The sequence below is a fragment of the Thrips palmi genome, unplaced genomic scaffold (assembly GCF_012932325.1).
Source record: "Thrips palmi isolate BJ-2018 unplaced genomic scaffold, TpBJ-2018v1 HiC_scaffold_8, whole genome shotgun sequence".
Lineage (NCBI taxonomy): Eukaryota > Metazoa > Arthropoda > Insecta > Thysanoptera > Thripidae > Thrips > Thrips palmi.
In genome coordinates, this window is record NW_023144635.1 from 7,467,716 (window position 1) to 7,481,578 (window position 13,863).

General features: G+C 44.4%; 1 protein-coding gene across 10 annotated transcripts in view; it reads left to right on the forward strand.

The window, feature by feature from the left end:
* LOC117653215 (titin) overlaps positions 1–13,863 on the forward strand; it is an 84,901-nt gene that overhangs the window by 65,445 nt on the left and 5,593 nt on the right. For 9 of the 10 annotated variants that reach the window (XM_034398723.1, XM_034398729.1, XM_034398726.1 and 6 more), the window contains 18 exons: positions 641–7,930; positions 8,612–8,662; positions 8,731–8,841; positions 8,919–9,071; positions 9,153–9,325; positions 9,394–9,584; positions 9,750–10,065; positions 10,141–10,257; positions 10,334–10,505; positions 10,890–10,949; positions 11,707–11,833; positions 11,913–12,092; positions 12,178–12,434; positions 12,513–12,625; positions 12,713–12,869; positions 12,953–13,219; positions 13,302–13,444; positions 13,533–13,668. In XM_034398723.1, the coding sequence (XP_034254614.1) occupies positions 641–7,930; positions 8,612–8,662; positions 8,731–8,841; positions 8,919–9,071; positions 9,153–9,325; positions 9,394–9,584; positions 9,750–10,065; positions 10,141–10,257; positions 10,334–10,505; positions 10,890–10,949; positions 11,707–11,833; positions 11,913–12,092; positions 12,178–12,434; positions 12,513–12,625; positions 12,713–12,869; positions 12,953–13,219; positions 13,302–13,444; positions 13,533–13,668 (10,014 nt within the window). The remainder of the gene's footprint in view (positions 1–640; positions 7,931–8,611; positions 8,663–8,730; positions 8,842–8,918; positions 9,072–9,152; positions 9,326–9,393; positions 9,585–9,749; positions 10,066–10,140; positions 10,258–10,333; positions 10,506–10,889; positions 10,950–11,706; positions 11,834–11,912; positions 12,093–12,177; positions 12,435–12,512; positions 12,626–12,712; positions 12,870–12,952; positions 13,220–13,301; positions 13,445–13,532; positions 13,669–13,863) is intronic. The other variant, XM_034398725.1, reaches the window with a different exon arrangement.

A 13,863-nucleotide genomic window follows, 5' to 3' on the forward strand; every position in this document is an offset into this window, starting at 1 on the left:
TTAAAATGATTCACAAAAGATGAGTTGTAAAACAAAATCCTTATTCTTGTTTGTCCTATGTTTCACATAGTGTCTTATGGATACAACCTCTGTACATGACAAAGCTCTTGGTTAGGCTAGCAGAAACAGTGTAGAGATTCGGTGGTTGCTCGGAACTGCCAGGGCCAGCCATAGGAATGGAAGTGTTTATGTTTCCGCCGGCGTCTTAACCACAGCACTGCTGTCACTCGATGGCTAAGTGACCGGCTTGACTCGCGTCTCCGTGATCGGGTTAGCTGATTTTTTCAGCCGTCCGATCTCAATCAGATTTGCGTGGAGGGACCGCTGCCTTCAGCCAAGGGCCTGACGAGCGGCGATTTGAACAGATCTTAGCTTATTGAAGCATCCCATAGTAGCTGAAAGAAATACGTAACCCTTTTACGCAAACCTGGACAGGGGCGATCAGCTACCCGAATCGGCTGCAGCAGCCACCCTGGCCGCTTCTGCGCAAGCCACGCGTCGTTGTTGGACTCCGTGTGACGTTACCGGCACCAGCCTTCCTTTCTGGGACCAAGCACTGCTAGGAGCTGCCAAACAGTGCTAATAGTCGTCACCGTAATAAAACATTACCACTGTTTAATTGTAATTTTAATTCTTGCAGGTAACGTCACCCCAATTCCATCCACAGAGCATAGTAGACTGGTTGCAGCCGAGAAGGTCCCATTAGAGTTGCAACAAAAAGAAGAAGACAAAACTACTGTACTGGATGAAAAAAGGCCACAAGAACAGACAACCTCAGTAGAAATCACGTCGCCCGTTGTCCCAAAGGTAACTGCAGAAGACGTTACGATTGAAGAGCGTGAAGGAAAGCCAAAGAAAAGAAAGAGTCCTAAGGAGAACCGGGAAGTGCTGAAAGACGTGAAAACGAACGGAGAAAAGATTTCTGATACAAAAAAACTACAACCTATCAAACTTGAGCGCAAGGAAATTAAGGCTCAGAAACCACTTGTCACTGAGCCAGAACAGCCACAATTTGCCACGGTTAAGCTAAAAAAGGCTCCATTGCAGAAAAAAGACCAGCCAAAACGGGTGTCATTTTCAGTCCCGAAATTAAAAAGTAGAATTCGATTTGTTGACTTTCCACCTGAGACTCAAAAAGAACAGAAACCTATCGTCACGTATCTTGGATCCAAACTTGACCAAGGCATTCTTTCCCGCAATGCTCGAGAAGCTTTAAAAGTTTTGAAATCAAAACCTGTTAAAGTCGAGTTGCCGGAAGACCTTGAAAGACCGGTTTTAGAAAAAGTTCAATTTGATAAAGACGATATTCAGGAGGTACAACAAGCAAAGCTAGAAGATACGTGGTCACCAGAGCCAAAGGTAGGAAAACCAAGTGATGAACCAACGCCAAAAAAGCTAAAAATTGGCAAAGGAAAAATTCCAGTTGCTGATGAGCTTGAAGAAAAAGTAACCCTCAAGAAAATTCCAACTAAACCAACTGAAAATGAACCAGAAGAGGTTATTCCCATGAAAGATGTTAAGCCCACAACTTCCGATGAAACAAAAGCCCCTGAAGACGAAGAACTGACCATGGGGCCTATACCAAGAATCTCACCGGTCCCCAGCGGATTTGAAGACGAAATGCCTGCACCCGAAGAAACCCCAGAACTACCAGATAAGCAGAAAACACTTGAACCAAAAGCACGACAACGCAAGAAAAAACCTAGCAAGACACCGGAAACAGAGGAGACCCTGTTAAAGAAAGGCACTCCAAAGACAGTGTTACCTGAGCAGCCGGATGATATAACACTTAAAAAGAAACAAGGAGTGCCTACACCAGAAGAGCCTGAAGAAATCAAACTAAAGCCATGGACAAAAGAAAAGCCAGAGGAAGAGAAAAAGCCAAAAGACATTGATGTAGGTGTTCCGCTGCCATTTGACTCCGAACGACCTGAAGAAGATTTAAGTCCAAAACAGTTTGAAATGGTAGACAAAGAGAAAGGAAAGAAGAAAAAAGTTCTTAGAAAGAAATCAATACAAACGCCTCTCAATGAAGAGATTCCACAGGAGAGTTTTGAAGTAACAGAAAACCTACAAGAAACGCCTTTGGAAAAAGAAACGCCAAGAATCACAGAAGAAAAGCCATTAGTACTGAACAAGGCCTCGCTGGAGGATAAGGTTGTCCCAGAAACGGTGTCAGAGGAAACAGTGGCACCTGATGACATACCTAAGAAAGTAAAACGTACAAAACAAAAACCAAAGACCGCAGAAGAAGAAACACCCTTAGAAACACCACAAGAGACAAATGAGGAAACATCGGACAAACCGGTGCAGGAAGAAAGGCCCGAGACAACGACAAAACCGGAAAAGGCAACGGAAAAGAAAACAAAGCGCAAAAAGTCAGTACCCCTTGAAATAATTGAGACACCAAAAGAGGAAACAGTACTTGATGAATCTGCCCACATTCCCGAGAAAACTGAACCCCAGGAAGAAGATTCAAAAGTTATAATTGAGTCGAAACCGGAGGTAGAAGAGACAGCTTCCAACGACACGACACTGCAGAAGAAAACTGTCAAAAAGAAGAAAAAGGTGCCAAAGCCAGATGAAAAGCCTGACATTGTCCTCGATGTTGATTTAGACGAAGAAATCGAGAGACCGGTTCTGGAAAAATACGAACCCACCCCATTTGTCCCTAAAAAGAAACAGGTTGAACAGGAAAAGAAAGAAAAGCTGAAAGGACTGGAAAAACAAACCATTGTGCGAACAGACGTGACAACGCCTAAAAAGGTACAGGTGGTTCCGGTCGATGAAGTGCCCCAGTTAGCTACAATCAAGCTTAAAAAGGCAACTCCAGTTAAGCGTGACGATAGAAGGTCGGTTTCGTTGCCCAAGTTCCTCCTGAAAAGTCGAATCACGCGGGTTCCCTACCCACCAGAAGAACATATTCCTGTGATCACAAACATTGGTGCCAAGCGAGATGCGGGTGTTCTATCCCGAAATGCTGAAGAGGCAATGAAGGTTCTCAAGAAAAAGCGAAAGAAGGTCAAACTGCCAGAAGATGGGGATCGTCCGGAACTAGAAGAGTATGTGCCTTTTGAAGATGAAGAAGGTCCCACAAAACCAGATGAGGAATTAGAACCAAAGCCACGCGACGAGAAGCCTCAGAAACCAGAGGAAGAAGCTCCTGCACCAACTAAGCTAGAGCTGAAAAAGGGAACGGTTCCAGAAACGGATGAAAAACCGGAGGATGTGAAGCTCCGAAAGATTCCTGAAAAGCCCGCAGAGCCAGAAGCACCTACAGAAAAGAAACCAAAGAGAAGCAGTAAGGATGAAGAAAAGACAAAGCCAACAAAAGAAGAAGAAACGGTAGATCTGAAACCATATGAGCCTTACGATATTCCTCAAGAGGAGGTCGAGTTGGAAACACCGGAGAAAATGCCGTTTGAAAAACCAGAAAAAGAGGTTGTTCCCGAAATCAAGCCCAAGAGAGTCAAGCCGGACAAGAAAAAACCCGAGCCAGAAGTAATTGAATCCATTCTTGTTCCTGGAGTGCCCAAGCCAAAGCCAGACGAAGAACCAGAAGACGTCAAATTTAAAATTAAACAGGGGCCTGTACCGGAAGATAAACCAGAAGAGATCAAACTCAAACCATTTACAAAAGATAAACCTGCTCCAGAACCCGCAGAGGTTGATTCCGGAATTAAACTGGAACCCACTGATCACACTGAAGAGGCCGAAGATTTGGAATTAAAGCCAGTCAAGGACAGGGACTCTAAGAAAAAACGAAAGAAGTCGGTCCCTGTTGACAAACCAGATACAACAAAAACAGATGAAGAACCGACAGAAACACAAGACGTTTCCCCACAAAAACAAGATGATTTGCAGGATTCGAAGCCTGAACCAAGGTTGGTTCCCGAACAAAAAGAAACGGTAGTTGCAGATGATGTTCCAGTATCCGACGTTTCTCGTGATGACGGTCCAGAAGCATTACCGGCTGATTCCAAACCCGATGCAGAAGAGACTCCAGCCGACGACACAACATCAAAAAAGAAAATTGTCAAAAAGAAGAAAAAGTTGCCCAAGCCGGATGATAAGCCTGACATTGTCCTCGATGTTGATTTAGACGAAGAAATCGAGAGACCGGTTCTGGAAAAATACGAACCCACCCCATTTGTCCCTAAAAAGAAACAGGTTGAACAGGAAAAGAAAGAAAAGCTGAAAGGACTGGAAAAACAAACCATTGTACGAACAGACGTGACAACGCCTAAGAAGGTACAGGTGGTTCCAGTCGATGAGGTGCCCCAGTTAGCTACAATCAAGCTTAAAAAGGCAACTCCAGTTAAGCGTGACGATAGAAGGTCCGTATCGTTGCCCAAGTTCCTCCTGAAAAGTCGAATCACGCGGGTTCCCTACCCACCAGAAGAACATATTCCTGTGATCACAAACATTGGTGCCAAGCGAGATGCGGGTGTTCTATCCCGAAATGCTGAAGAGGCAATGAAGGTTCTCAAGAAAAAGCGAAAGAAGGTCAAGCTGCCAGAAGATGAGGATCGTCCGGAACTAGAAGAGTATGTGCCTTTTGAAGATGAAGAAGGTCCCACAAAACCAGATGAGGAATTAGAACCAAAGCCACGCGACGAGAAGCCTCAGAAACCAGAAGAAGAAGCTCCTGCTCCAACTAAGCTAGATCTGAAAAAGGGAACGGTTCCAGAAATGGATGAAAAACCGGAGGATGTGAAGCTTCGAAAGATTCCTGAAAAGCCCGCAGAGCCAGAAGCACCTACAGAAAAGAAACCAAAGAGAAGCAGTAAGGATGAAGAAAAGACAAAGCCAACAAAAGAAGAAGAAACGGTAGATCTGAAACCATATGAGCCTTACGATATTCCTCACGAGGAGGTTGAGTTGGAAACACCGGAGAAAATGCCGTTTGAAAAACCAGAAAAAGAGGTTGTTCCCGAAATCAAGCCCAAGAGAGTCAAGCCGGACAAGAAAAAACCCGAGCCAGAAGTAATTGAATCCATTCTTGTTCCTGGAGTGCCCAAGCCAAAGCCAGACAAAGAACCAGAAGACGTCAAATTTAAAATTAAACAGGGGCCTGTACCGGAAGATAAACCAGAAGAGATCAAGCTCAAACCATTTACAAAAGATAAACCTGCTCCAGAACCCGCAGAGGTTGATTCCGGAATTAAACTGGAACCCACTGATCACACTGAAGAGGCCGAAGATTTGGAATTAAAGCCAGTCAAGGACAGGGACTCTAAGAAAAAACGAAAGAAGTCGGTCCCTGTTGACAAACCAGATACAACAAAAACAGATGAAGAACCGACAGAAACACAAGACGTTTCCCCACAAAAACAAGATGATTTGCAGGATTCGAAGCCTGAACCAAGGTTGGTTCCCGAACAAAAAGAAACGGTAGTTGCAGATGATGTTCCAGTATCCGACGTTTCTCGTGATGACGGTCCAGAAGCATTACCGGCTGATTCCAAACCCGATGCAGAAGAGACTCCAGCCGACGACACAACATCAAAAAAGAAAATTGTCAAAAAGAAGAAAAAGTTGCCCAAGCCGGATGATAAGCCTGACATTGTCCTCGATGTTGATTTAGACGAAGAAATCGAGAGACCGGTTCTGGAAAAATACGAACCCACCCCATTTGTCCCTAAAAAGAAACAGGTTGAACAGGAAAAGAAAGAAAAGCTGAAAGGACTGGAAAAACAAACCATTGTGCGAACAGACGTGACAACGCCTAAGAAGGTACAGGTGGTTCCAGTCGATGAAGTGCCCCAGTTAGCTACAATCAAGCTTAAAAAGGCAACTCCAGCTAAGCGTGACGATAGAAGGTCCGTATCGTTGCCCAAGTTCCTCCTGAAAAGTCGAATCACGCGGGTTCCCTACCCACCAGAAGAACATATTCCTGTGATCACAAACATTGGTGCCAAGCGAGATGCGGGTGTTCTATCCCGAAATGCTGAAGAGGCAATGAAGGTTCTCAAGAAAAAGCGAAAGAAGGTCAAGCTGCCAGAAGATGAGGATCGTCCGGAACTAGAAGAGTATGTGCCTTTTGAAGATGAAGAAGGTCCCACAAAACCAGATGAGGAATTAGAACCAAAGCCTCGCAACGAGAAGCCTCAGAAACCAGAAGAAGAAGCCCCTGCTCCAACTAAGCTAGAGCTGAAAAAGGGAACGGTTCCAGAAATGGATGAAAAACCGGAGGATGTGAAGCTTCGAAAGATTCCTGAAAAGCCCGCAGAGCCAGAAGCACCTACAGAAAAGAAACCAAAGAGAAGCAGTAAGGATGAAGAAAAGACAAAGCCAACAAAAGAAGAAGAAACGGTAGATCTCAAACCATTTGAGCCCTACGATATTCCTCACGAGGAGGTCGAGTTGGAAACACCGGAGAAAATGCCGTTTGAAAAACCAGAAAAAGAGGTTGTTCCCGAAATCAAGCCCAAGAGAGTCAAGCCGGACAAGAAAAAACCTGAGCCAGAAGTAATTGAATCCATTCTTGTTCCTGGAGTGCCCAAGCCAAAGCCTGACGAGGAACCAGAAGATATCAAACTTAAAATAAAACAAGGACCTGTACCCGACGACTCTCCATCTGAGGTTTCTTTGAAACCTTTCCCGAAACCTGTTGCAGATGAAGAGAAAGGCCCTGAAGAATCGTTAACGCTTCCAAAGCCTGCCAGAAAAGTTGCTGAACCAGTTGACGAAGAATCCGTTCAGGTAACCATGAAGAAACGGAAGCCGAAACCAACTGTTGTTGACGAAGTTGCAGAAGAAGTAACCATAAAGAAGGTATTACCTGAAGAACCTACGGACGACAGGGAAGAGCCCGCAGAGTCATTTACAATCCAGAAAAAAACCCAACCACACGCAGATGAAGCTCCTGACGCGTTAACTGTTCACAAAACAATTCCGGAAGTACCTCAACCCGAAGAGGATTTAACTCCAGCTATTACTTTGAAGAGAAAAAAGTCAAAGCCTTCCGTTACCGATGATGATGGAATTACCATAAAGGCACCCGAGGCTGAAAAGCCAAAAGAAGAGGGTGAAGTTGAGGAGAGGGTTGTTGTCAAAAAGAAGAAACAGAAAAAGCTAGCAGTTGAAGAACCTGCTGAAACTGTTTCCATTAAAGTAATCAAACCTGAGAAGCCGGAAGAGGAAGAAGTTCCCAGTGAAAGCCTGACTGTTACCATGAAGCCTGAACGGCCTGTTGTTGAGGAAGCTGAGGAGACGGTATCAGTTAAAAAGAGTATTCCTGAACAACCTACGGAGAGTGACGAAACAGGCCAGACTTTGACTCTTAAGAAAAAACCAAAGAAACAGGAAGAGGATGTTTCCGACGATATTACAGTAAAGAGAGTGGTCCCCGATAAGCCATCTGAAGATGCCCACGCAGCTGAGGAAGTAACAATAAAACAGAAGCCTAAAAAGGCTCCGGTTGTTGAAGAGGCGTCTGAAGAAATCACAGTGAAAAAACCGGTTATAGAAGAGCCGGAAGAAGTCGAGACCGTTATATTTAAACCTAAGACCACCAAAAAGAAGGAGGATGTAGAGCAGGAGTTCAAAATTCAATTGCAACAATACGAAGAAGAAGAGATTTCTATGTCAGGCAAGGTCCGTCTCAAAAAACCAAAACCGATGACATTTGCTGAAGAAACTGGAGCTGGTACAATTCAAATAACGCAAGAAGTTGATGATGAAAGCGGTCCAATTATTGAAGAAGTGAGTGACGACGAAGGTTTGCAGCCAGAAAAAATTAGAGAAGATTTTGAAATTAAGTTGCGACGCCGGCCATCTGAAAAGAGGTACAGCATCCAAGACATTGAAGAAGAAATTCAGGTTGGCTTTAGAAAGGAGAAGAGGGAGTCTGTTGTGTACGAAGAGGAATCGTTGGCATTCAAACCAAAGCCTAAAAGACGACCTTCACAACCGACTGAGCAAACAGGTTTGGGGGAAATGCTGTCAGCATACGCTTTCCGCTTTTGCTTCTTTCGCTGCTTTTGTTCATGTTTCTTCAGTTTTATCAAATAAAGAATCCACAATGATGCCATAATCGTTCCAGATTTTTACAATCCATGTATTTGTGAAACATTACTGTCGATTGCTTGTTTGCGTTTCTTTAGTTCCAAATGCAACCCTGTGAGGGATTTAACTGACGCTTTCGCTCGTCGCCGAGTGAGGAACGAAAGTAATCAAAAAACAAGGAACTCGTTGGAACGTGCCCACTGGTTCGTGGATTTTTGATTACGTTTGTTCTATTTTGGACGATAAGCAAAAGCGGGGAAATGCTGAGTGATGCAAGTGTACCTAGATTTAGAGTTGTTGATGCTCAATAGAAATTTTATTTAGATTGCCACATTAAATTTAAAATGTACTCAATTGCGTGCGCAGAAATCATTTAAAAGGGGGATGACAAGTGTTGACACCTTCTTCGCCCGAAAAGAAATACAGAAGACGTCCCTTGCTCACGTCACTTTTAAAGCTCCCTTGCACTTTGCTCTTCGCTTTAAATTCACAAGGCCATTTTCTTGTGTCGCTTCCAACTTTTGCTTTGCAAGCTGTTTTGACATCATATTAATTGTTTTTGTTGCTGTAAATAATGTTTTCATTGATTGTTTCTCCGCAGAGGATGTATCTCTTAGCATCACAAAGGAAACCGAAGTACTCAAGGAAGAACGTAAGTTACTTATAACTTTTTTGGAGTCATGTGTCATGCAAGATCTAACGTACACCGCTTGTTTTTAGCCGAAGGGGTAGTTCTGGCAGATGGAGACCTCGTTTATTCAATTTGCTCCTACGTAGCAGAAAATGAAGATGCGATGAATTTAGTGGAAGGAGAGCGAGTATATATTCTCGGTAATAGTCCTTCAGACTTTTTCTGTTTTGTCCAAATATCGGGTTGAAATTTTTCTGTTATTCAATTTTGATTGCAGAGAGCCATAATTCAGACTGGTGGTTTGTGAGAAAAACATTGACGGCAGAAAAGGGATGGGTACCGGCAAAAATACTGAAAGATGAGGTGTCATACACACACCACCTCACTCACACACTCCATGAAAAGATTGATAAGCTGCCTGTATTTGAAAGTTAGTACAGATCGCGAAATTCTTTTGTGTGACCTAAAACAAAATGTGTAAAAGTAATTTTTAAACATTTTTTTTCTGCAGAGCCTGCCCCGGGAGAAACAGCTTCTGCGCCGCGGTTTGTAGAAAAACTCCAGCCGCAGCATGCTCCGGATGGAGCCACGGTGCAGTTAGAGTGTCGTGTGGAAGGAAACCCTAAGCCCCAGATCACTTGGTTCAGAGAAACGGCCATCATCAAGCCGTCAGCCGATTTCCAAGTACGCTAAGAAAATGGATTGAAAAAAACTTGATTTTACTACTATTTAATTGCAACTTACTTTTGCAGATGTATTACGATGAAGACAACGTGGCCACGCTCATTATTCGCGAAGTCTTCCCAGAGGACGCTGGGTTCTTCACTTGTGTGGCTAAAAACAACGTTGGCTTTGCGTCCAGCACCACGGAGCTGTATATTGAGGCTCCTTTGTCCGACCACGGCTCTGACATTACCGCTCCATCCAGGAAGTCCATGTCCAGGTTTGTGCGCCCTTTGTCTCTTTCTCTCCTAGCGGGCAGTCAGTATGCAGCACCACTTTATTCGGTGGTCTTTCATTCACTCCTCCACGGTTTCTTTAGAGGCCTTGCCAGGAAATTGCGTTTAGAGTTTACTTTGGCCTAAACAAACTACTTCATTCGATTCAGGGAGTCGTCTCTCGCCGATATCCTTGAGGGTATCCCACCGACTTTCTCCCGGAAACCCAAGGCCAAATGCGTCCCTGTCGGGGAGGACGTCGACCTGGAGTGCAGACTTGTCGCTATTCCGGAGCCAGACGTCACATGGTTTTTCAACGGCAAGGAGATCACCACGGACAAGAACGTGACAGTGTCTATGGACTCTGACATGCACTCATACTCGAGCGTTGTGCGCATCTCCAAGATTACGCGCACCCAAGAGGGCACCTATACGGTCGTGGCAAAGAACCGCGAGGGAGAAGCCAGCATGACTATCACCGTCAAGGTACACGTCTCGGTCTGAACCAGGCCACAAGTTTGGGATGAATTGGATGTTAATGGCACAGCGTTGTGTCCGCAGGTTCAGACAGGTGAGAAAGAAGCCCCGCAGATCCTCGAGCCGCTCAGGAGTGTCACAATTCGGGAGGGAGACAGCGCAGTGCTGAGCACCCAGATTGTGGGCAACCCCAAACCCAAGGTGAGACTCGGTTGCCACTCTGTTGGGTAGGAGATTGCAGTTGTTTATCGTGTACACAATGATCCTCTGCCTGCAGGTGTCGTGGCACAAGGACGGCAAGGCGGCCCCTAAACTGCCCACCAAGGCCGACGGTGACACGTACACGCTCACGCTGATACAGCCCAAGGCGTCCGACTCGGCGCAGTACACCGTCAAGGCTGCCAACGAGGTCGGCAAGTGCGAGACTAGCGCGACGCTCACTGTCGAAGGTGAGGAATAAGATTGCAAAAATATCGTTTGCAGCAGCCTCCCTTATGTCTACTAGATTGGGCCTTCCAGAGGAGGAAAAGACGCTTTGCTTGTATTGCGTGGACGTCTGCTTGCTGATTAGGTTCTATTGTGGTGCAGACTATATAATTGTCTTACTGTGAAAAAATTTTGCCGTCGTAAAAATTGTGTCACATTTTGAAGTTCGTGTGTTCCGAACGCGAATCACGCTTAGCCGTCGTTTTACATTAAAAGAGCAGAATTATGACATTTGCTCGAACCTTGTCCTCGGTCTTCTAATGCAATTTTACATTCGCGTTGAGTTCTAGAAGTGTTGTGTAGGCTAGAACTAAAGCACTAACACTTGCTTTGCTTCCAAATCGCAGCGCTTACCGACAAGAAGCCGCCCTTGCCGAGGAAGAAGTCTATTGGCGGACAGTTAAAGGGTATGAGCTTTGCCCTTGTCACACGTTCTGAGCACGTGCTCGGCCTGTAACGCCGTAAAGACCGTGGGAGCACATTTTAGCCATTTTAGCGTGCGCGTGCCGCGCCCTTGTCTCTTCACCGGACGTCCTTTTTATGTCTTGTGGCTACCCCTATTGGTCGGCTCAGAGGAATGTTGTGTAGACCAGGCATGTGACCATGATCATGAGCGCCGTGTCGACTCACTCGGAGTAACTGCGCAGCCAGTAACGCCAATCAAGCCAACGCACCGGTGTCAAGTCGGTGGCCTACCTTGCCCCAGCAGAGCTCCTGGAGGGCCTAGAGCGCCGAAGGGGTAATCAGGGGCTCTAGAAGGGCCAACCAACGAGCGGCCTCCCTTTAGACCGTGCCCGTCTGTGCCGTTCCATTGTCCGAGCCAGGGGCAAGGTAGGCCACCATGCTCACACCGGTGCGTTGCTGGACTGGTTCCTTGCCTACCCAGCAGGCGCTACAGGCTCTCGTGTCCCGCTGAACCGTCTTTGTCTGTACACCGTCGTATACCCCTCCTCCCGTGAGTTTTGTAGGCCCGTTTGCCTGTTTCTTATGGGCAGCCCCACTTTTCTCACAGTCAAAGTTGATTTGGTACGCTTTCTTCTCTGTGCATGCCAACCCCTTTCCACCAAACAGCCTCTTTCTTACGGGCAGTCCCTCTTTTTTCTCGGGAGCTCCACTGTATCAGTTGTTCCAAAGAATCGTTTGGTAATTCGTTTAAATTTGCAGAATTGCCACGACCGGAGCCACCGCTTTTCATCGAGCGTTTCCAGGAGCTGAAGGTGAAGGAAAAAAGCACAATCAAACTTGTGGCCAAGGTTACTGGAAACCCCACTCCACAAATTACCTGGTTCAAGTAAGTATGGCCAGTACCTGCCGGCTTTTGACAAAATATGTATAGTGATTATATAAAATGATGAAACTTTATTTCTTAGGAATAATGAGCCACTTCAGCCGTCTCCCCGGGTAAAGGAAACATTTGACGGTACAGTTGTTACCCTGCAAGTAAGTGGGGCAGATTCAGAGCTGGATTCTGGTGACTACAAGTGTTTGGCAAGCAATCCAAGTGGTAAGGCTTCTCATGGAGCCCGAGTAACAGTAGATGTTGACAAAGTGTAAGTTTCGTCAGTTGCGTTTGAAGCCATATTCATAAAGAATTATTTCATTGAATTAACCGTTTTCAATTTTACTTTTTTGCAGAACCTTCACACGAAAACTTCAGAAGTCTATTACCGTAGATGAACGTAGTTCAATTAAATTGGAATGTGAAACATCTCATACCGTATCTACTAAATGGTATCATAATGGAAAGGAGCTAAGCGGGATGGACCATAGAGAAATTGTCCAAGAGAACAGAGTCCATCGTTTAATAATCAAGCAGACCAAAGCTGTGGATGCTGGTACTTATGCATGCAAAGTCAAAGACCAGTCAACTGAATGTACAGTTTCAGTTAGTGGTAAGAAATATAACTTTGTCATGTTCGTTTTATGATGCTAAATGCCATGCTTGTGTTTACGTTTTATTCTTTTTGCAGAATCAAAGGCAGAGTTTGTGCGTAAGGTTGAGGACATAGAGGTGACAGAGCGTGAAGTTGCTGTTCTTGAAGTAGAAGTATCATCAGATACAGCTGAAGTTACATGGCACAAGGTAATTGATGTTGCATTTGTTCATTTCATGGGAGTAGTCCTTATTTATTTTTCTTGCCTATGTAAACCTTTATTTTGTGGTTTCAAGGATGGGGAACAGTTGAAAGAAGCCAAAGAGAAAGTGCTGTTTGAAAAGAAAGGAGGCATTCGGCGGCTCCTTATTCGTAGTACTTCTGTGCATGATGAAGGTGAATACACCTGTTCGCTTGGAGATCAAGAATGCTCAGCGGAAGTCACTGTCATTGGTTAGTCGTCCACTTTAATTCTTATCCTTGTAAAGTTTCGAAAGGATATAGCTTTGTTAATTTACTATAATTGGTCTCGACAGAACTGCCACCTGAAATCATCACAAAACTAAGAGACACAACTGTACCTAAAGGAGACAAAGCTACTTTAGAAATAGAGCTGACCAAGGGGGATGCTCTTGTGAAGTGGTTTAAAGATGGAAAGGAACTTCAGTTCTCAGAGCACATTCAGTTAGCCATTGATGGCAAACGCCAGAAGCTGAAAATATATAATGCTGAGCTTTCAGATGCAGGTGTTTTCTCCTGTCAGGTTGGAGATCAAACTTCAAGTGCATCATTGACTGTAACAGGTATCATTGCAGCGTAACTGTTTGACAATTTTATTCATGTCCCTTTTTGTGTCTCATTTTAATAAATAAATTGATTTTGCAGCCATTCCAATTATTGAGGTACCTAAGAATGAGTACAAGGTAAAGAAGGGTAATGATGTGACTATGGAGGTGAAATTTGTTTCAACACCACCTCCAACAGATGAGTGGTCTGTGAATGGAACTGTAATTAAAAAATCTAAAAAGGTATGGGTCACTTATTGTTCTTATTTTTATTTTTCTGGACGTACAATATTAAATTAACAGTGCTTCTTATTGTCTGAAATTTTTTTAGGCCATTCCGTCTATAAGTGAAAGTTCAGCCAGCCTCACAATTAAGAAAGTGGAGGAAAGTGATGTTGGCAATTACAAGATCAAGCTGAAAAATACAAGTGGAGAGGCGTCAGCAGATCTCACATTAATTCTTATTGGTGCGTTGAATTAAGAGAAAGAAAAACATTATCTATTTATCTAACCTTCTTTGGTTTCCTGGTCCTAAAGCGTAGTCAGCAATTCCAAGTTTCATCATTTTATTTACCTAAAATTGAGGTTGCAAATGAACTGTCATTGTGTTGTTTTTATGCAATTTTATTTATCTATTATTGGATTCCACCACTTCCTTACAG